At 36.0% G+C, this 27,066-nt stretch overlaps 3 protein-coding genes and 1 long non-coding RNA gene across 9 annotated transcripts; 2 read left to right on the top strand and 2 right to left on the bottom strand.

Annotated features, from left to right (window-relative positions):
- Positions 1 to 733: 733 nt before the first annotated feature.
- LOC117607883 (uncharacterized) lies at positions 734 to 14,799 on the top strand. 2 transcript variants are annotated; one of them, XR_013062195.1, is made up of 5 exons: positions 734 to 1,420; positions 1,893 to 2,110; positions 7,527 to 7,591; positions 7,745 to 7,911; positions 14,671 to 14,799. It is a non-coding gene; the product is annotated as an uncharacterized LOC117607883 (long non-coding RNA). The 2 variants fall into 2 exon arrangements; XR_013062194.1 differs by lacking the exons at positions 7,527 to 7,591; positions 7,745 to 7,911; positions 14,671 to 14,799 and having other exon boundaries at positions 1,893 to 3,076.
- Positions 3,334 to 6,284, bottom strand: ABCD (ATP binding cassette subfamily D). The gene is made up of 8 exons (XM_034332080.2): positions 5,734 to 6,284; positions 5,410 to 5,648; positions 4,933 to 5,301; positions 4,772 to 4,866; positions 4,517 to 4,700; positions 4,353 to 4,450; positions 3,609 to 4,283; positions 3,334 to 3,476 (listed from the first exon to the last, which is right to left on the bottom strand). Exons 1-8 carry the CDS (start codon positions 6,282 to 6,284, stop codon positions 3,429 to 3,431), a joined length of 2,259 nt encoding a protein of 752 aa, XP_034187971.1. The 3' UTR covers positions 3,334 to 3,428.
- LOC117607873 (osmotic avoidance abnormal protein 3) lies at positions 12,882 to 24,213 on the bottom strand. 4 transcript variants are annotated; one of them, XM_034332078.2, is made up of 7 exons: positions 23,872 to 24,213; positions 22,090 to 22,862; positions 18,098 to 18,870; positions 16,549 to 17,259; positions 15,432 to 15,925; positions 14,483 to 14,951; positions 12,882 to 13,229 (listed from the first exon to the last, which is right to left on the bottom strand). In XM_034332078.2, exons 2-6 carry the CDS (start codon positions 22,219 to 22,221, stop codon positions 14,554 to 14,556), a joined length of 2,508 nt encoding a protein of 835 aa, XP_034187969.2. In that variant the 5' UTR covers positions 22,222 to 22,862; positions 23,872 to 24,213; the 3' UTR covers positions 12,882 to 13,229; positions 14,483 to 14,553. The 4 variants fall into 4 exon arrangements, with proteins under 4 accessions (XP_034187969.2, XP_034187968.2, XP_034187970.2 ...); XM_034332077.2 differs by having other exon boundaries at positions 22,090 to 23,557; XM_034332079.2 differs by having other exon boundaries at positions 22,090 to 22,161; positions 23,872 to 24,211.
- Positions 24,146 to 25,863, top strand: Coa7 (Cytochrome c oxidase assembly factor 7). 2 transcript variants are annotated; one of them, XM_034332103.2, is made up of 4 exons: positions 24,146 to 24,209; positions 24,513 to 24,608; positions 24,670 to 24,804; positions 24,882 to 25,863. In XM_034332103.2, the coding sequence occupies exons 1-4, from the start codon at positions 24,161 to 24,163 to the stop codon at positions 25,343 to 25,345; spliced, it is 744 nt and encodes a 247-aa protein (XP_034187994.1). In that variant the 5' UTR covers positions 24,146 to 24,160; the 3' UTR covers positions 25,346 to 25,863. The 2 variants fall into 2 exon arrangements, with proteins under 2 accessions (XP_034187994.1, XP_034187995.1); XM_034332104.2 differs by lacking the exon at positions 24,146 to 24,209 and adding an exon at positions 24,314 to 24,417.
- Positions 25,864 to 27,066: the final 1,203 nt, after the last annotated feature.

Genomic DNA, 27,066 nt, shown 5'->3' on the forward strand with positions numbered 1-27,066 from the left:
AATAAAATGTAAATGGATAACATGATTTATATATAGAACAAAATTTGGAGATAAATGAAAGAAGTAGCATAAATGCATTGATGGTTTTTTATTAAATTAAAAAGTAATTTCAAAGAAATACTAAAATAATAATTTTGAATGCAACAAAACTAAAAAAAAGGAATTTAAAGATACATTTTTTTCATCATAGTTTAAGACAAACTATTGAATCAATGTAATTAGAAGTGAAAACACATTACCCCTAACTTAAGCAAGTGTGTATTTTCAGTGAAAAGTATTTTTAGTTGCGTTCGACTTAGACAAAAGCACAATAGCCCGAATAAAAATTATTTTTTCACCCAAAACACATTCTAAAATATTATCCACTTCCTTAATACGGTCAAAGCTATTTCACTAAATCTAATTCAAATTTTTACACAATTCAACCGAACTATTTCTATACCGTCGCGTGTGGCACAATATCTATTCCCTTTCATCCTCTCGGATAACAGTTTCAAGCAACAGTGGTGTAGTCGTGATTCAAAGTTGAGTGATTAACCCTCGTGATGAGATGACAGTGACCGTATTGTTCGCGATCAAAAGTATCCTCCCATTGCTCTCATCTCCCTGCATTAAAGTGATTGCGTATCGGATAATCTACGATAAACCTCGCTTTGAACGATCAAGATGTTACCAAATACGTCACGGCTACTTAATTACATTTGCGGTGAACCACCTCTTGTGGCTGAAACTAGTTCGATCGCCTGATCGGCGTGTAATTGCGAGACAAACCTCCAACGCCCCTCTACAATTTCCTTATCAGAAATCCCTAGAACAAGTTACGAAATATCTACTAAACGGTCGAATTATTTTCCAAGTTGGGCCCAGTCGATAAACGAGGACACCTACACTGTCTACCACTACCAACCGAAAATTTCTCCCTCGTTGTTTATCTAAAAAGCAAGCTGTTCTCAATGGAACCGTTTGTCGCAAGCGGCAGAATGTAACCGCGGAACATCTTCGTATCGTATCGGGTTTCGTATTTTGAGAAAGGGTTGCTAAGGAAAGAAAGTTGTCCGTCGCATCTGTCCGACTAGCCGGCTAAGAAAATAAGAATCATCGGGATGATTAGCGAAGAAATATAGCCGGACTCGTTTACAACAGTTTCTCGAAGGATTAAAACCGTGTCCACCCTGGCTGGTAACTCCTGCTCGTCGAAATAGCCGATTGAATTACACGCGGCGCGTGCCAGCCGGCCGCCACCGTCACCGCATACGCCAAAAGATCGTCTCTAAAGAATAAAGAACGTAATAAGCCACTATCCGATCGCTATCTTGTCATCCGATGGGATTTACAGCGACAAAGAGGCCGTTCCCTGTTTGTCAATCTCTTCGTGACACCCTGGAGAAGAACTTGGAGAATGGTCGTGCGAACGATAAAGGTTACGTATTTAAAAATTTGTTTAAATAGAATAATATAGAGATATTCGGAAAATTTAGTTTTCAATTATTCTACTTGTTTCAATTTGTCGAGTAATTTTTATCTAAAGGACGTGGGAATTAGTAATTAGGAAGGCACTTAACCTAATTTCAACAAAAAAAGAAATAACCTTTTTTTATCTAGGAACTATGTTTTTATTACAATTACAATTATGTTTAATTGTCAAAAATGAATCATTTGGTCTTGAAAATATTATATTTTGAATTACAGAAAAAATGAACCATTTGAAAGGATTCAAAAGAAATAAGAAAAAAGCTATATCTATTTAAGTTCATGTTATATCAGGGGTTAATATAATAAATAAATAATCGAGGTTAATTTTCGAGTATGGATAATTTATGTAATATTTTATTCTTTATTTTTCATGTAGGGTGATTACTATTAATCGAATTTCTATTATTTTCATTTTACAGTAACGAGTGAAATTGAGGGAAGGTTGAACGATGAAGATGAGTTATATTGTGAAATATCTGTGGAACATCAGGAGAGCAAGAAGAGACAGGTCTAATTGCGCCAGTATTCTGGAATTGCTTTAAAGCATTAGCTGGAACGTCGCAGAGAGGTATACAACCCCCCAAGATGGCTGACTCCCGGGCGTATCGACGTTTGGCGTTTGCGAGGTTTCCCAGAGGTAAGCTCATCGGAAATTGTGGGTCTTCCCTCCCCTGGCATCGCCCCCGCCGCCTTTGCTCTGGCCCTTCAAAACAAAGAAACACACGTAATTAAATTTTTGTCCGACACAAATTAATGTGCCCCGCCATAGCACACCGTTGCTCGCAGCTGCACCAACGGGCAAAAGGAAGTTTAATCCGCGATCCGGCTTTTAATCGAGATCCCCCGTCTCTCTCTTCCATTCTCGCACCCTTTCTTTCTATTTTTCATCCCTCTCGGTGTTTCTCTGGTGTTTCTTTTTCTTTTTATTTATTAAAATTATTTTTTTATTTTCAGGCAAATTTTCTATACTTATAACTTTTTAAAAAAATTGTCTTCCCCTTAGATGAATTTTTATTATTTTTAGTCTTTGCTACTCATTTCTCGCTATTTTTTTGTTTTATTAATATTAAGTATTATTTTTGTTGATAATTAATTCTCGTAAGTTTATTTATTTTTTAGCTCAGTTCTCTATTCTTTATCGTTCATTTCTCCCCATTTGCTTTGCTGGTGTTTCCTCTTTTATTAATATTAATATTACTTTTAAAAAATATTAATTTTGATAGATATATATTTGTTTTTTAGCTAAGTTTTCTTTTCTTTATCATTTCTGCTCTTTTTTCACTGATTTCCTTTTACTTTGCTACTTTTAAATTTCAGAAACTGATATTTCCATCAATATTCCATTTATGTTAAGTCTTATTTATACTTTTTCTTAAATCAGTTAAAGTTCTTCTTTTTGTAATACCAGATTTTGAACTTTAAACGTAATGTTTTCGAATTTCTTATCATATCCAATAACGAATTACAAGAAATATTTTCAACAAGCAACGCGGGCAAAGAGCAAAGTTTGAGCCGTAAATAAACACGTAATAAATAATCACGATTGGCACCGAGAATCTAGTGTTATTTTCCACAGATCGATAAGAGAAGCATTTTTATATCGATAAAAATCTATTATTGTGACGCGACGGATTAATTTCGAATGTTTTCTTTTGATTAGTACTTATTGAATTTGAAAATAAATTTCAATCTATCAAAGAGGAATAAAAATTCAACAGGTATTAGAAGGTAAATAATAAATAAAACACTGAGACATAGGTGTTGATCAACATTTATTTATACTTCACGTTCGTTAAATAGCAAGATTTGCTCGTACAAAAATAGAGCATTCACTCAGAAACATTGGTAAACCTCTGTACAAAATCCATCCATGAAAATATATTTACAACCTTACAGGGTAATTCCTAGAGAAAATTTTTCTAAAGTTAATTCCAAGTGTCTTCACCGAAGCCTCTTCAACTGATTCCAACTTTCGAATCTTCCGAATGAATGTCACGAAGTTCCTGCAATAAGGAGCAACAAAAGAAAGAAAAAGGTCACATATATTCGTAACTGCGATTGTAAAGCGTTCACGTGATACTGAAGCAACAGCAACAACAACAACAAAAAGAGGAAGAAAAAGTGCGCGAACGTACGTGTAACATCTGATAGTGGCCTCCTTTCACTTCGTGTTGCTCAGTTTGTTCGCTAGTATGATTCGTTAGAAGCGTTCCGTTTTCCACGTCCAATGGGCCAAAGGTCCAGCCACCTTCCCCGTTAAAACGTAACAATAATTTGTGATACTTGGCGAGGGAAGCCACGCGATGGGTAATCGTCAACAGGGTGATCCCTTTCTTTTTCGCCGTCTCGTATATCACACCCTCGGCCTCGAGGCTCACCGCGCTGGTGCATTCGTCCAAAAGCGCGTACTGCGGGGCGTGATAGAACAAACGGGTCATAGCGAGCCTTTGTTTCTCACCGCCCGACAAGGTAGAGTCCCAGTCACCGAAGGCATCGAGCCCTTCGGTTTCCCTCTCAGCCAATCCCCGTAGATCAACCTCTTCCAACAGTTTCAGGAGTTCTTCGTCCGAACACTGCGTTGTCTGCGACTCCGAAGGATATATGATCTGGTCCCGCAGGCAACCGACGGTCATGTAAGGTTTTTGAGGGATGTAAAACAAGGCTGGCCTTCCACTCTGTGCGGAGAAACTGTCACCGGGTCTCACCAGGATGCCTCCATAAACTGGCCACAAACCAGAGATTATACGAAACAGGGAACTTTTTCCACAGCCGTTAGGACCAGTGATTAGTATATGGTCACCTGGATTTATCTAAAAGCAAATTGATATTTGATATTTTGTTTTTGCTGTTTTCTTTGTCTCTTATCTCTGGGTACTTACAGTAAGGGTTAAACTAGGTACAATAACTTCACAGTTGGGTGTAACTATTGGCACGTCGATTAAACTTATACTGCCATCTGCACTTTCGCGCACAATTCCTGTTGAAGTATATGTATTAGTATTTAACGAAGCATATCTTTGGATTGTGGCTTTATGTATGTTACCTTTTATCACTGGTGCACCATCCTTTAATTCAATTATTTTATCTAAGGCATGGTTTGTTGTACCATTTCCTATTCTCATTGGGCTATTAACAATATTTCTTCTATATTTACATAATGCAGCATCCTTAAACACATCTAGCATTTCACTAACTCTGGCTGCGTACCCTGCTAGTGCTACTAGTTCCTATAACAGATGGAGTTGTATGTATATATTATATTATTTATTGGAATTTTCTATACTATTGTAAATCTTACTTTATAAGATGACATAAGCCTTTCTACAGCATCTGCCCCGGAACTTAGAAGATTTTTGGAAGTTGTCAGATATCCGGTTCTCTCGCTAACGCCACCTAGTTATTAACAATTTTATTAATACTTGATTTTTATGAAATTAATTTATATTAACATTTACACACCATCACCATTATCTATTTGTGTACTTCCAGTGGCTGTGTAAAGGAGAGGCAGAGCAATAACTAAAAGTCCAGTGCCGGACCACACGTACTTCATCAGCAGTTGTTCCAGCATCACGTACCATAATTTCAAAGCCAACACTCTTCTTAAATGCGATACAAGAGATCTGTATGCAGTGATCAAGTAGCGGTGTTCTGTATAGTGCCCACCATAAAATGCAATCTCTTCTGCATGAGCACTGATACGAGCATGAGCTTCTCTCAATCTCCCACGCTTTGATGCTTCTTCAGCCACCAGTTGACCAAATTTAGGTGAAGCTAGACGTAGGATCTGTCCGGTGACAGCAATTACTACGGATGCCAACAGTGGTCCTGTAAGACGATGCAAATGAAATTTAAATGCAGTTAATTATCATACAATTTATATTGCAAATGACCTGTGTCATTTATATAATTCATGAGCGCGCCGATTAACATTACCTTGTATCCTTCTTGCTCCCATTTTAGAAGAAAATGAAATAAGCGCAATGCCCACTAAAGCACAGTCCAACAATGGTTTGGTTAAACTCGAATAAAGATGCGCCACGGAACTCGCCAGTTCAGACAAATCGTCTGTCAGTCTTTGTTCTGCACCTCCAAGTCTATTGTCCAGTGCTGACACTCTATAGTACGTTTGTTGGCTCAAATACATTTTGTAAGCATGCTCCACCAGGCGTCCTCTTTAAAAAACAAACGAGATACTTAAGGCTCGTTGAACGATCGCTAAAAAATAATGGAGATAGAATATTCAGCGCGTTCAAATACCTAAAGCTAAGAGCCAATCGACCCTCCAGATATCTGATGGCCGAATTGACGAAAGTCGCCGGGAGGGCGATGGCGAACCATCTCGTGAGCATCAAGGAGAACCCGTGAACATCTCTCAGCACGATCCTCTTCACGATCTGACCCTCCAAAGTGGCCACGTAAATCGAGAGGAACGTCCTCGCTAGTAGCGTGAGCGTCGCGCATGTTAACAATCCGGCTTCCCGTGTTCTCCATCCGGGCACCATGATCCTCAACAGCGCGATCAGCTGTTTAATGAACTCTCGGTCCAGACCGACGCCAGATTTCCCACCGGTTGCCGCCGATTTCTTGCCGACGGCATTGTTGTCGCGTCGGTTGGAAATCTGGGAAACGTTCTCCGCCTGTTTCCTCCTTTTCTGGTACTGCGTTATGCCGAAACTCACTAACGGATAACCGATTTTCAGGAGGTATAGCGTCGTCGCTACGCCGACCACGCCACGGATCAGCTGTTCCTGTCTGAAACCGTATTTCGCGGACGTCTTGTCGATTAGCTTCGAGAACACCGACGACATCCTGCCGGTGGCACACTCTCATCGGGAGTGTACTGGCGATGAGTGGTTCCTCGAACCGTTTAATCAAAAACGGTCGTTCGACGGCGAACTCGTCAACGACAACCACTCATCGTGTTGTGGCTGGTTGTCTCTTCCCGTCTCCTCTCCTCTCACCGGTCAGCACGCTTATCGCGTGAATCGCTCGGCGAACGCACGAACGAGAGAGAAAAAAAAGTACCGAGTCCCGTTCCGACGACTACACACGATCCACGTAGACCGGCAACCAGCTGGCGACTGCTCGTTGCGTATCTCGGAGACCACCGCTCCCGTTCTCTTTTGGACCCTCTCCGCGGCAACAAGCAGTCGCGACTGGTTAGCTCGTCTATCGCTGGACTTGGACCCGAGTTTATACGTTACCCGTTCTCTCGAGCATCCGTTACGAACGCACATGCTCCTCCACGATTGTCAACGAACTCTTCTCGCCACCTTTCACGAGGACCGTGGACGTGGTAGCGCGATTGAATTGAAAAATTGTCTAATGATACGGAGTTGATAATTTTCAACTCGGATAAATCCCCACTAGAGGGCTTGCTTCTCTGTCGTTGATAGTTTATGAAGGCAATAGTGTTGATCTATCGCGCCGGCAAACGATGAGTCATTTTGGGATAATATCTATCTTTGAATTTATAGGAAAAATGTATTGTCTCATTGTTGGAAGTTTTGGACCGATACATAATTTTTATTCGAGGAGGAAACTCGACAGTTCGCAGGAAACTCGAACACGTGGTGCGTTTGTGGATCAAAGTGCCGCTATTTAACTGTATTCGCAACCTTCCTCTCGTCTCCTTCGAAGATAAGGCTACACACGTACGCAGATTAAACGCGTATATTGGTCGTCTCGTGACGCGTCTTCCATATGTATACACAGGCTTCAGATTTTCTTTGTCCTTTCAGTATTCTTATTTCTCCTCTTCCTTTGGTTCTTCTTTCTTTTCGCTCTGTTTACAATGAATTCAACGCGGTTAAGGGACAGCGTCAGTTGGACAGATAATTCTGAAGACTTTTGGCCGACGCTGATTGTTGGCCACTGATTTATTCTTATTTTAGGTACAGTCGGTTGCACACGGCTCTTGCTCTCTCTGTCCGCCGCTGTTGTGATTGTATAAAACCAGAGGCTGTTGCAATTTGTAATTATAATAAATCATACCCGACCCATGATTATTTATATCTTAGACAAAGAGATTCCATGTTTCTTTTTTACAGTGCGCATGGATCCTGCGCCGAGCGTAGCGTACAGTGACCCCTGGTGTTCTCACGATTCATCATTGGTGCGTGAAAATTGCCTTATAAATTGAGAAGAAATTATTTAAGTGTTTAACACGTTTTGTTCCACGTGGAGCTTTGTTTTGTGATAAAACGTGGCACGGAACGTGTTAACATGGATTTATACGAGTATTCTTTTATATCTGTTTTTCTGTCAGGACCTTTTTGTTGTCATACCGCGTACGAGTCATCGTGGAAGCATTTAAACGAAAGAAAAAGTGTTTGATACCAGTTCCACGGCCATGGTGATATCAAATTTAAATGTCACGAGCGTGGAAGATGCTCGTGTAGCAACCGTCTCTCATGAAATATGGAGAATAGCAAGGTCAGTGCTCTGCTCTAATTCGCGTTACGTGCTTCTCTTTCTTCCTGTTTCTCGAATCATGCTCTTCTGCGATTCCACGTTCCGCAGAAGAGCACGACTCCCAATGGGAGACGCGGAAATTGTACATTGGCATTCAGCTGCTGTTATCTACAGTCCATGCTGAAACGTATCCGACGTGACGTAATACTACTAGACTTTAGACTTTGCTTCTTATTATTTTTCTAGACTAGACTTTACGCTTTGCTTCTTATTATTTTTCTTCTCTCTCTGTTTTTATCGTTGATCATCTGAATTAATTAGACGATGATGCTTCGTCTTTATCTGTACGCGAGACTTTCTAGAAGACGGTCATTTTTTTGAAATGGTTATGTTTGATCTGGAATGACTCTTAAATGTAAAGAAACAGCTCGGGCTGCATGGATGTTGCAAGAAGTTGAGGAAATGTTTTAAAAAGGTTTAAGGTGTGGGATTAAATAAGATTTCTTGGTGATACAATATTATAAATCTGAAGGGAAATTTGAAATATTATTTAAACTTTTTTTTTTATAATTTATTATCTGATATTAACATGAGGATTAATAGACATCGTAAAATATTTCTTTTTAAAGGAAATAAAATAACTTTTCCGGAAATAATAATATATACTTACCGAAATTTCCGGGAAACATTTTGTTTCGCATAAAAGCGGACGTGATGCAAGGAAACATTCTAATCAAACATTTTGCAATCTCATGATTCATATAAGGAAAAAAACTAATTGTCGTTTATTTTCTTGTGATGCACTGTTAAGAACCTAAATTAGGTTAGGATATCGTTTGATTAATTTCGTTCCATTCTATTTTGCAACGAGGCTAGAATTAAGTAGCATAGTGAATTGCATAAAAGCGATGTTAAAATGTAGAAACAGCGTCATTGAACGAGCGTGGACAAAGATGGCCAAGTTTGACAGAAAATGAAAGTTATTTCACAGCAGTGAAATGCAAATAAATTTAAAATTATGTATTCAAGGAAGTTGAGAATCAATCTTTTATTCATCTTTAATTGGAAGAATTATTCCTTTCATTATTTGTTTTTCAAATTGTTGTTCAATTACTTCTAAATGTTCTTTTGCGTGTATAGGAATATAGTAATAGATACATGTGTTCATGACACTTCTTTCTAACGATAAGTTATTAACATGTGTATAGATATGCAAAATTAACGTAATAAGATGTGATAAAAATTTGAACTTTGTTCATTTCTAAGCAAGTTAATTTTCCTTTACAATTGTTTATCTAATAAAATTTGTGGTAATTTGTTTATTTAAATTACACAATTGTAATTGTGCAAATTGGATAACAATAAATTACACGAACAGTGCCGGATTAAGAGGAAGTCTAAGGGGGGTTGCGCATAAAGATGACAATCGTAAGGAATTTGTTGAACTCAAAAGTGTTGTAGTCATATGAATCACAAAAGGATTCTGTAAGTGGCCACGAAGAGATCAGACAGGACGAGAGGGAAAGCGTACTCCTTTCGGCTTTTACTTTACAACGCGCGACACTGTTTTGCGTTTCGTGCAGAACAGAGAAAGTAAAAGTAACCCATCGTTGGAAGCTGGTTTCTTCCATCATTCGCTTTCGTTCTCTCCGAATGTTTCGCGGCTTTAACGAGCTCCTCCGCTACATTTTCAGACAAAACATTTATGATAGTTTCACTCGAATGCTCAATTTTTTACTACTCCTTGAAAGAAATTCTCCTATGGGAGAGTTTCATAAGTTTGGATCATTTTGAATATCATTCAAACTTCATTTTTTATAAACAGTGCAGTAAAAATTTATTTATTATCTAATATTAATATTAGACAAAGTTAATTAATAAATATCATAAAGTACAATTTCTTTTTCAATAAACAATAAAATAAGTTTTGAGCTTTTATTAAATTTTGTTCAATATTTTTTCACAAATTATTTACAAAAATAATTATTAAACATTGATGTTACTTAAATAGTGACTATTTTAATGGACAATTTTTTTTTTCAATAAGGAATAAAATAAGTTTTGATATGGCTTAGATTTTTATTAAATTTTGTTTAATATTTTCTGAATAATTATTTACAAAAGAATTACTAAACATTGATGTTACTTAAACAGTGATTATTTTAATGGACATTACACTTACCTTGTATCTTATTAAATATAAGAAGAGGAAGTTGCTTGTTAAAGAAGAAAGTTGGAGAAATTGACTTCCTTTTTTTTTTATTTTTTTAGTTCATTAGTTACGGGGTCTTCCAAGGCCACGTTTATTTTCGTAAATGAAAGCATGTTCTTTTGTTACATAAACCGTGCCGTGTCGAATACATCGAATCAAACAATTCACCTACCGGAAACGGGATGTAACGATGTTTGTTTTGCGTTGTAATTTGAAACGATAAATCAGCATCGTTATGCGAAATTGAAAGCGCCTATTGACTTTGGGTCAATGTACATGACCTGTATCTTATCAAGTGAAAAAAAAAAAAGATAAGAATTACATGGGACTTACTTTAATAAATTTGCGATGAAATGTAGTTAGCTTCAATTAATGAGGAGACGTAATTTTACATAAGCAGGGCCGGCCCTGGGCCAAGGCAGACTAGGCGGCCGCCTAGGGCCCCCCAAAGTTCAGGGCCACCCATGGTTCATGGCCCCCATAAGACGATTTTGCGTCTAAACTTGAATATTAATCGAGGTAAATGCAAATCTAAATTAGTTATACAAGCTTTAATATTAATTTTATAAATTTTATTTGAGGAAACTTTTTAAAATGTCATTATGTGAAGGGGCCCTTTAACGCATAAAAAGGTGTAATGAAATATTTTTTTACAACTATCAATTCATTTCGAGTTAATTAAATTTAATTACTCGTATGAACTAATAACAGATTAAAGAACGAAATTCAAAGTTCATTCTTGAACAATTCCTAGCAGGTAGAAATGATTTTACGAGTTACAGCAAATGTGAAATGTACTTTTTGTTCAGTGCAGATCTCTCTCAGAAAACGGTGCAAAGTAAATTGTTTAACTGAAAGTCTTAGAAAATCTAGCAATGATTCAGCAGGGTCGTTAGGAATGAACAAAAAAATCAGGTCGTAATACGTAATTGTTGAGGATAATTATTAGGCCTGAACGAGGTTGTGCACATCGATGGTGCAATTTCTACGTGGTTACTTTCTTTCACTTTTTTTTTCTTAAATGGAATTGTGTATAATTGGGTATAAAATACATCAATTGAAGCGTTATTTTATTCTCTATAATAAAGTATTATATTACTTGGGTTGAAAATCGATTAGTTCAAAAGTTAATTTAAGGAAAGACAGGCTCTTCCAATTTCAAAATTCTTTTTTAGGAATTTTGCACTTTCCTTGACGCCAAAATCTGCGTCTTGTTACTCTCTACAAAAGGTTATTAAGGTACATGGATCGAAAATTATTTAGTTTAGAAGATATTTTAGGGAGAGACTTGAGTTCTTCCAATTTGGAAATTTTTTTTTTTGTATATTGTGCTTCTGTCAAATCCTGTGTATTATCGTTTTCTACAAGTTATTAATGTACTTGGGTAAAAAATTCATCAGTTCAAAAGTTATCTAAAGTTATATAAAGGGAGAGACAAAGAGATCTCAAGTGGTCTCTCCCTAAAATATCTTTTGAACTAATCTATTTTCGACCCAAGTACCAAGTATTGTTTTGCAAACAATAACAATACGCAGTAAATGACATCGAAAAAAGTGAAAAATCCTAAAAAATTTTTTTCGAAATTTCAAAATTATCTTTACTTTTTTTTATATTCAATGAAATTTTGTACTGAATTATACATTTTTGCTAATATCGAATAGCAGCTGTGGCTTATATAAAATAAAAATAAAATAAATACAATAAAAGAAATCTTTTAAAATGGAATATCACTTCGTTAATATAATTTAAAATTAGAGTAATTGACTGTGCTAAAAGTACCCTCAGTTAAAGGGTTAATAACTGAGCGTAACACTTGGGTAGTTCTCGTTAGTGGTCTCTCCCTAAAATATCTTTTGAACTAATCAATTTTCTACCCAAATACGTCATTCGATAGCATATCAAAAGAAAATACTGTACACCAATTTTCAACCCTTTATCTTAACCAGAGGAGCAGCGAGGGTGGGTAAAAGAAACGCCAGATCGTGCCCCATTTTTCCTATTTAATAACATCCGAAAATTCTGAAAAAATTCTGATACACTACAAACACGGTAGCGTATATTAGGGAATTTTTTCAGAATTTTCGGATGTTATTAAATAGGAGAAATGGGGCACGATCTGGCCCCCCTCACTGCCCCTCTGGTTAAGATAAAGGGTTGAAAATTGGTGTACAGTATTTTCTTTTGATATGCTATCGAATAACGCATTCTGAATTTAATTTGGTTCAAGGGCCATTTTGCATACCTTACCCGGCTATACCCTTTTATCGGTAATAACAATTTATGATACGAAACGGTCCATACAGAGATAAATGTGAACTCTCATTTATGATTTTAGTCCTTTCTCTGGCACTTTTTTTTTTATCCCCCCAACAAGGCGCGTGTCAAGTGAAATCCATCAGTCTGTACACCTTAAATCTCTCCAGCCTGAAATTTCTCAATAATCAATCGGCTACCTGATTGCTACTTTTCAGTTATCGAAAAGATATTCAACGTAACGACGATCACCTACTTTTCCGTGATTTTCTCTTTTCCTGGACGGTTTGGAAATTTTTAACGAGCAACATCGTTCCCTTTCAAGTATGTCGAATTGCAAAAGCCAAAGGAATCGTACGATATTTTTATGCAACCATTTCCAGCGCGTTAGATTTCGTAGAAAGGCGAGCGTTTAGATACAATCGTACCAGTCATCAAATTTGTAAGCTTGAAACAGGAATGAGGATATAGGAATATAAAAAGATTCTTTTAAGAATTTCTTGTAGATCTTGCCTTAGATATTTTTATTAATTTTCATAAATTTTAAATAATGATTGTTTGAAAATTACAAAACAATTCTAAGTTTATAAAATCAAGAATTACATGTTGATAGAAATTAAAATGCTCCACGGATAAAGTGTTCGAAACACGTTCACGATGAATGTAGAATTACAAGATCAAACGTTTCCCGAAGAGATTGATTAACTAAAAATGTTAATTCCCTGAGAAGACAGTTGTTGGTCAGATTGCAATCTTCTCACGTTGAGAAAACAGTGTAGTCGTTGGCCAAACCGGGAAACCTTGATGACACGATGGTCATTTATTACCTGATTATCCTTGCGAAAGATATTTGTCAATGGTCCTTTTATAATTTCTGAAAGAATAAATTTGATTTCTATCACTACAATTGAGAAGGTCGATAAAGGGTAATTAATCATCTCGCTTATCAGATCGTTTCTAGAAATATATGTACATTTTAGAGGGCATCGAAAATTATTACATAACAACGTGTTTATTGCTGTATGTTTAGTGGTCTTAATGGACACGAACGCCGTGACCCTATGCAAAATTAATTACATACGTACGTATGTATGTACAATATCTTGGGCGAAATATGACGCAAACGTTGAAGGAGAAAAGAGTTTATATGAACTTTCTAAATGTAGAAGCGTGTTGCTATTTTTGAGCTTGTTTTCCCGGGAAAATATTGTAGACTTAATTTGTTTTCATCATTAGGAATAATTGGAATGATTCATGGAATGGTACGAAGGTGTGAAATTAGTCAGCGAGAATCTCGTGAGTCAGATTTAATGGAATCGTGTGAATGACGATATACAGTCGTTCAAGAAAGTATTTGAAATTTGTGAAATAATAATCTGATGTTGGAATTTACGAGCATTAGAGTATATTAGAATATTGGAATTTTTGGGTGATAGAATATTAGAGTATTGCAATTTTTGGGTATTAGAATATTAGAATCTTGCACTTTTGAAGCATTAGAATATTAGAATCTTGTAATTTTGAAGCATTAGAATATTAGAATATTGCAATTTTCGAGCATTAGAATATTAGAATCTTGCACTTTTGAAGCATTAGAATATTAGAATCTTGTAATTTTGAGGCATTAGAATATTAGAATAATGGAATTTTTGAGTATTGCAGTTTTGGGTATTAGAATATTAGAATATTGCAATTTTCGAGCATTAGAATATTAGAATCTTGCACTTTTGAAACATTAGAATATTAGAATCTTGTAATTTTGAGACATTAGAATATTAGAATATTGGAATTTTTAAATATTGCAGTTTTGGGTATTAGAATATTAGAATATTGCAATTTTCGAGCATTAGAATATTAGAATCTTGCACTTTTGAAACATTAGAGCTATTAAAATCTTGCAATTTTGAGGCATTAGAGTATTAGAATACTGCAATTTTGGGGTATTAAAGCATTGGAATATTGAAATTTTTGGGTATTAGAATATTGCAATATTCGAGCATTAGAACATTAGAACATTGCAATTTTCGAGTATTAGAAAAATTTCTAATTCCTCTTACATGTGAATACTTTCATTCACCGATGTACTAATTACTATTTACCTATCATAGTACATAAACTATTAAATACCTCATAAACATCTTCCAATCATCATTCTAATTCACTGTTCCCAATCATCATCATCTCTGATGTCTTCAATTTCAATACATAGGGGAACCAGTTTGTCCAACCATCGAACGATTATCAGCCACTTCGTTAAACCTCGACGATATCTTATCAGAAATCCTGTCTGATATTGATTTATTATCAAATTTCAGGGCACTTTGAGGATACGAAGGCAACGCCTCCAAAATACGAGGTGGATGTTTCTTCACCGTTTGGTTGAGAAAGGAACCTTTGTTGAGCGAGTTTTCTTCTGCCATCCAACCAGGACGACTAGTTCTACCGGTTGGTAGATTTTGGCTAGGTTTGTAATTATCCATTTCGCCAATTACCGGTGTGCTTGTTTGCAGATTTAAAGCGTTCAATTGGAGATGACCAGCACCGATTGGTATGCAATCTTCAGAACCACCTGACTTACTGATGCGATTACTTGGCTCTGTAAGGTGATTATGTCACTTTTCTATTGTCTTAAATGTCGTGTTACACAGAGTAGGATATTATTTTAAATAATTTTCTGACAGAAATTTCGTCTAAAGCGATGATATCGAAGAATAAGAAATAAATTTCCATCTTGAATAATTAAAAATTCAATTAGTTGTTTGAAACTAACAGGAACAATAAAATTTTATTTAACTATAGTATATTAATAAATAATAATTTATAAAATTTTAAGAAAGACTTAATTTTTATTTATATTATATTAATATTTGAAATAAAAACTTTATTTCTTTAAATTGAATATTATTCGCTATCTTCAAATAATTTTCATTCTTTGAAAATATTTTCATTTACATATTGAAAATATGTATCAGAAGATTATTTAAAATAATCTACTCTTAAAAATTTTATGTCACAAGGGAAGTTATCTAATTAATTATATCAACAAATGATCAAAAGCAAATATACCTAAACTTACCGAAAGTCTTTGCTTGCCTAACATGAGCCAATAACTTGTCAATTCTACTCCGCCGGAAGTACGTGTCCACAATATCCAATTTCTTGGTATCCTCCTGCTCGCTGCTTTCCTCGTTATCAGCCTCATTCCCAATCTCATCCTCGTTATTCTTACTATTGTTATTAAGATCAGGCTTGGAAGGCACAATGGTGTAAGGCGTATTATCCTTTGGTACCAAGGAAGGTGGCGGAAGCGGTATGTGCAGGGAGACATCCGGTAACCTCCAACGTCCCAATTCGTCGCACCAAGTGGCAGCTGCTCTAACAGCAGCGACGTCGCGCAATGGACAACCCGGTCGAAGTTGAGGAACCATCGAGTCGCATATTTGCGAGGTGAGTAATTCTCTTCGCAAAAGATCGCGTCGTTCAGCGTCCCAGGAAGCTTGGAGATCGGCGGCTTCCGCTTCCAGTTGCTTCACACGCTTCGCCATCCGCTTCAAAGCGTCCTCCGTTGACCTGGAAGAGAACATAAATTCATCGGTGCAGGAAGAAATTCTTTCTACATCGTCAATTTCAAAAATTCTCCTGCAATATATGGTAAAAGTTGGGTAAGTACCCGGGCAGATCCATTGGATAATTACCCGGTAATCATCCCCACCACCTAGGGAAATTCCCCTTGAAAAACTGGGAAGCTGGAGCAGTGAATAGTTTAATCTGATCTGAACTGGAATATTGAAAAGACACTTTTTGATTTTTGATTTTTTTTTAAATGAAACTTTTGCTAATGTAATAGTGAGATTCTTCTGATTAAAACTAGACCAAACACTATACTAGTTTGATCTAATTTTAATTAGAAGAAGAGTTTTAATTACATTCTAATTTTAGAATTAAATTAAATTAGAATTTTAATTAGAAAGTTTCATTTAGCAGAAATAAAAAATAAGGTTTTATCGTTAAATTAATATTGTCTCAGAAATATATTTTTCTCGGTTCCCCAGATTCTTAGACCTCTCTGTCGTTTTCTAAATTCGGCAACATTCAAACGCTCAGTCCCAGCCGAAAAGACCCCCGTTTCATAACTGTTCGCTTTGGTTCCTGATTTCTGGGTAGTTATCCAATTTTTACTGTGCAAGACGGACCTAAGTTGCCCATAGACTTGGAAGACACTTCCATTGCCCTCCTGGGCGCTGGACTCCAAAGCCGAAGCAAGAGCTTCAAGTTTCTTCCTCCTCTTCTCTCTTCTTCTTCTCAGTTCCGTGTTCCCTTGTTCCTCTCCGCCGATGGTCAGCTTCTCCAACCTCTTCAGCACCTCTTGCATCGCTGCTTCCCGTTTCTTTCTTCGTCGCTCCTCTCGTTCCAGGTCCTGCTCGTCCATCGAAGTCGGAGGAACAGGCTTGGGGCTGATAGTCTTAATTGCACCAGCTTCGTAATGGATCTTAAGCGCCTCCAGTTCCTCTCGGAGCTTCTGAGCGGATAGATTAGAATCTTCGCATTCTTTCTTCAGCCTCTCGACCTCTTCCGCGTATTCGACCTCTTCCCTCTGCATCCTGGTCTCCTCGTCGTCGGTTTCATCCTTCACGGAGGAGATTATCTCTTTGACGATCGTTTGATCGTTCGATTCGAGCATCTTCTTTAATCGTTGCAATTCTAATTGATACTGTCTTAGCAGAGCGTCCTTCGGGTCCTCGTTGATCACAGGCTTGTTTTTTATGCATCGCGCTCTGGCCGCGTATCGCAGGGTGCTCAGCGTCTCTTCGGCGTCGGCGTCGCTGGGACTTACGCAGGCAATCATCAGGGTTCTCGCGTTGCCGCCCAGACTGTCCCTTAGGAGTCTTGTCAGCTTGCTGTCTCTGAAAATGAATATTTAATTAATTGTTAATGATTTTTTATCTTATTCTTCATCCCCTGTTGGACAGGTATATGGATACCTGATATGAACAACATTGTAATTGGTTTATTTAGCGATTTACAATTTTTGGACTCTATTTTTTATGCCTGCTGTTTGTATTTGTTAGTGTAATAAGAATTTAAGAAGGATAACGTATACAGCTGTGAATCTCTATGCAATATAATGAATTTTTTAAATTTTGGGCGGCGGCAGACCATGGAGAGAGCCACAATTTTTATTGAATTTTGTATTTCATATTATTTTCATTCTCTAAATTCGACACTGTTTCTTTAAAAATTATTAAATAATACTTTATAATTAAAATTATAGTCTATTATATTAGAAACTCATATTATATTTTCTACCTTTTTAGGAAAAGGGTTAATCATTATACAGGAGTCAATAACTGTATACGTTATCCTATAATTTTTTTCTTATTTTTCAAGGAAAATTTGTTGATCAAGGACGTGAAATAATTTTTAAAAAGAATTCTTCAATTGTAGATAAAAATGAGAAATGAAACTTTACCTACCATTTAAATCAAAATTTGTACGAAGTAACAAACTATTGGAGATAATCCATTCTTTATCAATACCTATAATGTTTTTAAGACCATATATCAGAAAATGTAAATTTACAATGTTTCATCTTTGGCATAATAAATAGTTCCTAAGTATAGATCCCAGACAGCAAAAAGATAATTTTTAAAAATTCCTTTGTAACAATAGTTACAATATTATTTAAATCAGGTGTCAATATGTAGTTACACCATTGATCTACAACACTTTGCTCGATAATACCTATAGGGCACGTGTCTTCCTTGGCCAGCCGCCAAAGCGCTAATTACATTCCCCAGCGCCGAAAGACTCAAATTAATACTGGCTGCTTCTTTCAGACGATCACCAGTGGCCCCGGTCCTCGCTTGCCTCTCGGACCCGGCCAGATCCACCAGGTGCAATCTACCCCTCTTCACCGTGTTCTCCGTCTTGCTGTCGTCGTTAATAGCCAACGTCTCCAAGGACAATGTAAGTACAGCATGACTTCTCGAACTGGCAGCGTTCATTTTCGTAGCCGCGGCAGCTCTTCTTCTGTCGCCCTGTTCCACCAGACGGGCGCATTCAGCGGCATCCTTAACGGTAACCTCTCTCAAACCACCAGCCACGTAAGTCCCTCGGCTAGGATCCTCCTTCAGTGTCAGAAGGTCGCCGATGCCGTCTTGGAGCAGGTCTCTCAGTCGCTCGTTGTAGATCTCCAGATAACTCAGCAGCGCCAGGTACCTCATCTCCGAGCTGGCCGTCGACGTCGCCTCGAAGATGTGGTCCAAGGTGCGTTCTATGAACCCTCGCATCGTGTGAGACTTCCCGCAGCCCGTCTGACCGTACGCGAACACCGTCCCGTTGTAACCGTCGAGAACAGCCTCCACGATCACGGAGCCCACGTTCTCGTACACGGTCTCCGTGCTGGCTTCCGGTCCGATGGCTGCGTCGAACTGGTACACCTTGCCGCTTCCTGTACCACCGGTTGGACCCTCCAGGGTGCAGCATTTCGACGGTGAGTCGATCGTTATTACGTTCTATAAATATGAGGATTAATTAATTTTGAAGATGAAGCACTGTTCACTATTAGAATAAGTTCCATGAGAATAACGCGATCTGATTGGTCGCGACCCATTTTTTTTATTTATTAATAGTATTATTGCTTCTTTATTGGCTCTAGAAGAAAATTTAATTTAACAAATTTTAGTATTTTCTTTTATAAATCATTCATCTTATTTAAATTTGAAATCTTTTATTTTTTTGCATCTACTAATTAGGCTAGTGTAAAACTTAATTGGGAAAATTAAATTAAAAAATTTGTAGCATTTTCTTCTATAAATCATTCATCTTATTTAATTTTTATTTCTTATTTAAATTTGAAATCTTTTTTTTCACATCTATAATACTAATTAGGCTCGTGTAAAACTAGGAAGGGGGAGGGTGCTTAGTGAGCAATAGATGCGGTGAACTCTCGCTATATTGCCAAAACTCGCCCAATTGACAATATAGCGATAGTGTACTGTATTTGCAAAAAGAGTTAAATTTTGAATTGTTTTTAGATATTTTTTTTCAAAGGAATTATACAAATTAAAATTTATCAACGTTATCACCTTGAGATACATTCAATTTGAATGGCTTTTTCCACAGTTATTATGATAGTTATTCAATTGCATTCTGAGAAATGTTGTGCAACGTTGCAATAACATCGAACACATTAGCAAAAACGTGTTCATTATTTGTGGCATCGCTTTACTGATCGTTTATACCTTCTATCGATTCGGTTTCGTAGAAATACTTGAAAGGCGCTGGCAATTCGAAACTTTATTCTTTTTTAACTCCTTCGTGGCCTTGGCGTTTTGTAATTTTACGTTTCTTTTTTTTTATGTAAAGCAGAATTACTGCTTGCAATAAAAGCTAATGATTTGACGGTTTAACTAGGACGCTGGGGTCATTGAAGATCTCATTGAAATATATCTATTATTTTTCACGATATTTATTTTTATTTCTCTTCGATTATTATTTTCGTTCGTTCGGTTGAAACTGTACAAACACAACGATAATTTCTTATCGCCTCCGTTTAATGTTAATGATCATTTCTGTGGTTTTGTAAACACGTTACAAGCAGAAATGATCAGTGTCTCGAAAAAATTGTTAGAGAGAGGGAACTTTGAAAAGTATTGTCCATTTTTAGCCAGATTTGTCAGTCAGCGTTTCTTCATGAAATGCGATATATCGTGTACCATGAGTCGTCATCAAATTTACTATTCCATAATATATTCATCAGGCAACAAGAAATGTAAGCACGCTAACTGATCGGTGCATACACGGTGCATAGATAGCGATATCGAACCACACATCGTTTTACCTACGTATGTACATTGTCGTTCAGAAGTATTAGCACAATTGTAATTTCGTTTTAATTATGTAATATTGCAGATTATGTAATAATTTTCCTGAATTACAGAATTTTCATATCTTGGATATTCCAGTACTTGAAAATTGCAATAATTTAAACATCAACAGTTTGGTAATTTTAATAACTGTAATATGTAACATTGCAAATTAAGTAAATAATAATTTTCCTGAATTACTAAATTTTTATATCATGGATATTTTAATATTCTAATATTTTAATACTCGAAAATTGCAATAACTTAAATATTAATAGTTTAGTAACTTTAATATTAACAATTTAATAAATTTAGTAACTTATAATATTAAAATATCCAATGAAATGACTTATGAGCTAACATGTATATATACACTTGCAATAAAATCAGATTTCTCTAGGGAAAGTAAGAATTCTTAAAATATAATAGTAATATAAAAAATAATATAGTTTTCAATTATTAAACATTATACAATTTAGTATATAACTAAAAAGTACGAATAAAAATGTAAATATTAATTCAAATTTTCCCGCGCAATCGCCTGTGGTGGTCCGCCACAGGCCTATATATACGGGGCCTTCTCCCCTCCACCGTCATTCTCCTCGGGAGCGGCTAAGGAGGAGGATGGCAGTTCGGGACATCATTTTTCTCGGGAAAACCTGATTTGATCGCGAGTGTACATTCACATGCTTATCGATGGAACAGAATATATGCCAAATCGATGAAGCTACATATGTACGCTACTATACTGCCTTTCCTTTTTTATTTGTGTTCATGCATGACGACATACCTGGTTGACACAGTGCCACGATGTAGTACACGTGTATATACGTTCATTTTGAATGTGATTTTACATGGTTGCAATCGTGTGATTTATGAATAGAAATAAAAAAAGAAAAGCAAATACGTTTATTTATGAAAAGTATTACAGTATTTCTTGAGATTTATTTTGCATTCTTATCATGGGAGAAATTGTGTGTAGGGGTGGAATTAATTAGAACATAAGGGATATATTTTTTAAAATTTATTATAGTTTTGATAATTAAATTTATTGCCTCATAAATATTCAAGAGGCTTATTTTATTCAACGAGTTTGAATCTCAAATGCAATAAACTTAAATACAGTGACTTGCCAAAAATGTCTATTCAAGCAAATGAGGATTATTCTGTTATGGAAGTATAATTGTATACGTCGAACTGGAGATAGACAGTTCCAATTCGATAAAAGATTCAGTCTCTAGGTCTTTAGGAACATTTATAGCCATTCAAACCTTCAAGGACATGGTAAATTGCTATAAACAGTAATCATCCAAAAATCACTTATGTCCTTTATAAATGTATAAAACTAGTCTTAAAATCATTCTCGTTAATTTTAGTTAATTATCTAACATAAACTTGATTCTGATTGTCATGTATCTTCATTTTAACACGTTCGAACCCGCTCAGGTATATCTACCTATAACCGAGAGCTGCTCTCGTGTGCCCCGGGCTCCAATGTGTTAAAAATACTAATTAAATTGTGATCTTCAATAACCACGCAGACATTGGTACAAATTCAATAAATTAAATTGGGGAGATGAAATAGTAACATATTTCAAATAAAGAAGCAAGGTACAGTTGAATCCTCAAGGTGACAGATGTGATCCTGAAAAGTCATCCCGCAGGAAAATTGCAACGCCGATGCATGCCAGTCGTATGTTTTGATATGGTCGCTAGGCTACTACGCGTTCGATATGACGAGTTTTCCGTGCATTCAGGTGGATAAACAAAAGGAGAGAGAAGCGGAAGTGCAGGGTGCTTGCGTGCGAGATCAAGCCAGAGAGCATCGCTTGTCTCGTTCATTGTCCTTCGCCATTGCTCACGTACCCTGCATCCCTGTTGCAGTTCTCGCGCGTTCATCGGCCGACATCTCACGGCCACTTTCACGGACTCGGACATCTGGAAATAAAAGAAATTCGTTTCAGATTTCCAGCTTCCTTTTTTCCCTCTCCTTCCCATTAATTTTTCATTTGAAAAAGTAACCCTTCCAAATGCTAATCCTTTCCAAAATCTTAATCTATTTCAATTTATGGAACTGGATCCTAATTTTTTTTACATTCAAAAATTTTTATATTACTTTAATTTACCATCAGGATTACTCAACCGACAAAGAGTGATCCTAACGTCCCCTCAAATTAAACTATTCCTTATATTCTGTTCTAATATTAGATTAATTTTTTAAGTAATAAATACATTTTTAATTGAGTAGTAAAAATACCTAAATTCTACATAAAAGATTATCTTATTTTACAGATTTATTTAAAAAATGGATCAAAGAATTAAAATAATTTCAATATCAAAAATTAAAAAAAGCAATTGAAGTTAGGTTAGTATAACAAGTTAGAAAATCAATTGATTCATCCTTGAGAGAGTCTCTGATTCTTATCATAAATTCCATTGATTTCCTTTTGTACAATTTCGATATCGTTCTAGTGACGCCACTAAATATCGTGCTTTTCAGGAGCACGTTACTTTTTTTCTTTGCTCGTTAAGTATTCCATTCGTGTGTCGGAGGAATGTGTGTGTTGCCCTTGAACCCAGTTTGTTGAATCATCCCAAATTGTGGCGTGTCTGACCACGCACACGTTTCTTTGTACCGACTATAGATAAAAAGTTGATATATTTCAGTAAAAAATATTCGAATTTTATTATTTATGGATTGCAAGATGCAATAAGGACTTCTGGTAACTAAGACTTGTAATATAAGAACACGTGGATATTATTATATCTAATGATTCTAATAGCAGAGTAGAAGTAGTAATAAAATGAATGATAACATAATTTCGTTCATTAATTTTAATAGAGACAAGTTCATAGTAATTACTTTGATATATGACTTGTAAACCTAATATTTATCATGTATCTACAAATAGTACAAAATAAGCTTGAATCTATTCCGATAAGTGTTTACATTATGAATTTAAGTTAAAGATATCTACATCTTTCTCCAAATATCATGAATACCCACGCATGCCAAGTGGGCAGTGGGCAGAAGTGGGTCAAGTGTAAGAGGTTAAATGGTGGTACAGTATACATACATATAATAATCGTATACAGATGTCGGTAATGTGGTAGTAACGATAAAAATTATGGTACACCATAGGTATAGGGGTAACAATTTGTATGGTCATATATCACGGAGTGTTAGGAATGAAGTAGTTGGGCAGAAGTTAAATGCACGTAACATTCGTTTCGCGTACTTTACGTCGCGTTTACGCTTGGTATGTAGATGAATTCTGATCACGAAGGGTAGATAAGAAGACGGCCCCCTAACCGAGTAACTCTGCGATTTGACCTAGTAGAAAGAACACAGCTTAACTATAATCTTGTCTATAGTTGCAACTTAAACGCAGGTTTCTTTTTTATCAGTAAGATAAATTTAAAAAATTGTAAATATTGAAATAAATGGATTTTTATAACTATAATTATTTAATTAGAGTTCTTTTCTGCTTTGATGAAAGACAAACTTTGAGTTCCTTTACAAGTATATTAAAGCACACAATTTAAATAAAAATATGATAAAAATTAAATAATATCTTCGCAAATGATTAATTGAAGAAAAATTTAATATAAAATGTAGGTGCATTCCAAGCTTCCTTTAATACTTACTTCAACGGAATATCCTATTTCTTTCTTGGCATATATGAATTATTCTTTAATCAAAAAGATAAATTGTTCTCATGTGTCGTGCGAGAATAATTTGTAACGTACAATGCACCGCATGACAAGCACACCTGAACTGACACGCAAGTTGTGAATTACTAACTCCTTCGTTGTCGACTTGCGCTCATTCGAAAAATCATAGATATGCGCGCGCATATGGTCTCTACGTTTAATTGGTCGTTGAGAGCAGTGCTGTAATATTCGGGGGCATAAAAGGGGCGCGTGATGTAATTAAATGTCTCGTTTGGTTTTCCTTATTGGTGCACACCAAGCAAGGGTAAATGGTATGTATGTACATGGACTACCTTATTTTATTTAGTATTAGTATATAGGCATATGCTTTACAATATGAAAGTGTGAATAATGTACACTAACGCCATCAACCGTTACCCGTAAAAACCAATATGTGATGTCACCGACGTCCATTGTCGACCGTAAGAACTAAAATGTGACGACATATGCGTCTCCCTGTCCCCGAATATTGCGATTATGGTATAGAGTTAAAACATGTGCTTGCCTAACCAAATTTGTACATACTCGTCTCGTATATTCGTTTAAAACTTAACAGTAATCATTTGACATGGCAGGATACAATTTGAAAGATGCCGATGAGGTTAAGGAATACCTGAAAAATCTTCATATCGAGTATCAGTTCGGTTGTCTGAACGAAAAGAGACCTGATGGTAGGTATTGAAAAAGTTAACCATTCTAACCTCTTTATAATGCCTTCTACTTTTTAAACAGTTTGTCATCTACTGGGAGATTATAACGACGCTATTAAACAAGATTATAACGAAGCCGCGAAGATATATAAGGATAATTGTGACACAAGGAATTACAATAAAAGCTGTACCAAGTACGGTGAATATTCCTTTGCGGGTATGTTTATTCTAGATGGCGCGTAAGTAGTCCCGCCAAATTCAATCTTTAATATTTAATGAACTTAATGGATATAGGTAGAGGATGCGAGAAAAATATTCAGGAGGCATTCAAATATATGAGAAAGGGTTGTGAACTTAATGATCCAAAGGGTTGCCTAGATGCAGGTGCTTTTGCAGTGTCCGATGAAAAGTTAGAAAAATCAAGGGATACTCAAGTTTCACTTGGAATACAAATGTTAAGAAAAGCTTGCGATGCTAATGAGGAAAGGGCCTGTTTTTATTTATCCGGTATTTTCTTGAAAGGAATAGAAGGATTCGTTGAGAAAAATATGAAGGAGGCATATGTGTTTTCCTTGAAGTGTTGCGAGGCAGGAAATCCTTATGCTTGTGCTAATGTATCGATGATGCATAAAAACGGTGATGGTGTGCAGAAAAATGAGGAGATGGCAAAAGCATTTAAGACTAGATCCACTGAATTGTTAAAAGATATTAGAGAAGCTAAGAGACAGTTGAAATTTCAGCAAGGTATTAATCCTTAACTGAATCTTCGATATTAAATATTGTATTGTATAGTAGATGTATTGAAGTATTCAAGTTGTAATTAATACACAAATATGTATTGTTATTTATTTGTAATTAAAACACTATAAAATTTCGGCAGATTTGTATGTTGTCGAAAGAGAATATTATCTTATTGTAAGATAATTAATATAGTAAGTTGAAACCATTATTCCTTATTTTTATTTTTCAATTTTAAAAACAGTACAGCTGGTATCTAGCCGCAAACCACTATGAACTTACTATAACGATCTAATGGTAAAAGTCTAAAATTAATTGAATTTACACAATAATTACAGATACAAAAAGACTGACATGCCTTTGATTTTTTGGGGTCCTAGACACCCCCGATGAAATTTGGTCTGCATGTATACAGCACAGTCGATATGATAATCGTATCTGTCTTACCAGTCTCTTTTCTTACCACATTTTGCACTAACAACTGACAGCAGTGATGACAAATTTTTTTATCTTTTAATTATTGTGTAGAGAAAATTATAATATATGTAATTCATGAAAAATAAATTTTATTACGAATAAAATTTCTTGTTTTTTAATAAGTTTGTATAATTAGTTTTTATATGCTTCTTATATATTTATGTAATTCTAATTACAAGGAATTGAATTTTAATTCTATTTATCAAATGTACTAATTAATATTTTGTCGGCGCGTAGAGTCACCGGGGTCGGTAACAACCCAAGATAATAGGTTGGTGCGCAGAAAGTGCTGGGGTCTCTGACACCCCACAATGATATTTTGACGCTCCGCAGAGAGAATCACCGGGGTTCCCGACACCCCAGATAACATTAGGTGGATGCGCAGAGGGAGCCACAGGGGTCCCTGACACCCCACGACCTACATGAAGTTAGCCGGAAGAGATAAAATAGGATTATTTTTAATTTTTTTATAGTGTATTTCGTTTGTAAATCGTTTGTGATTGATTATGTGTCTATTTTTAACATTTGTAACAAATTAATTCTTTTGTAATTAGCAATTTTATTTAAATCATGATGTGTAATTTTTTAAACAGATTTTATGATTACTAATAACTGTAATTGATTGGAAATCGTTTCTGATTTACAAATATATCATTTCCATTGTTTGTGGGTGAATAATTTCTTAATTATTTACAAGTTTGTTTTATAATAAATAATTGTAGTGCGCATGCGCTACAGATCCGGTCGTACCCATCACTACCTCGAACAAGTGAGTTTCACGATTTGTTCATTTTTCGGTCTTATATTTCGCTAGATCCCCTCAAACCCATCACTATCCTGAACAAGTGAGTTTCGCGATTTGTTCGTTTTTCGTTCTTATATTTCGCTAGATCCGCTCCAACCCATCACTATTCCGAACAAGTGAGTTTCGCGATTTGTTCGTTTTTCGTTCTTATATTTCGCTACTTACTTGGGGTCCCTGACACCCCAGATGCCATAATGTCGGTATGCAGAATCATCGGAGCTTCGGGGTCCTTAGAACCCCGGAAACAATATCATTTAGATATACAGAATTGTCGGTGCTCGGGGTCCTTAGAACCCCGAGACAATATAAATTAGATATGCAGAATCGTTGGCGCTGGGGTCTTTAGAACCCCGAGACAATATAAATTAGATATGCAAAATCATCGGGGCTTGGGGTCTTTAGAACCCCGAGACAATATAATTTAGATATACAGAATCGTCGATGCTTGGGGTCTTCAGA

Source organism: Osmia lignaria, chromosome 5 (genome assembly GCF_051020975.1).
Source record: "Osmia lignaria lignaria isolate PbOS001 chromosome 5, iyOsmLign1, whole genome shotgun sequence".
NCBI lineage: Eukaryota > Metazoa > Arthropoda > Insecta > Hymenoptera > Megachilidae > Osmia > Osmia lignaria.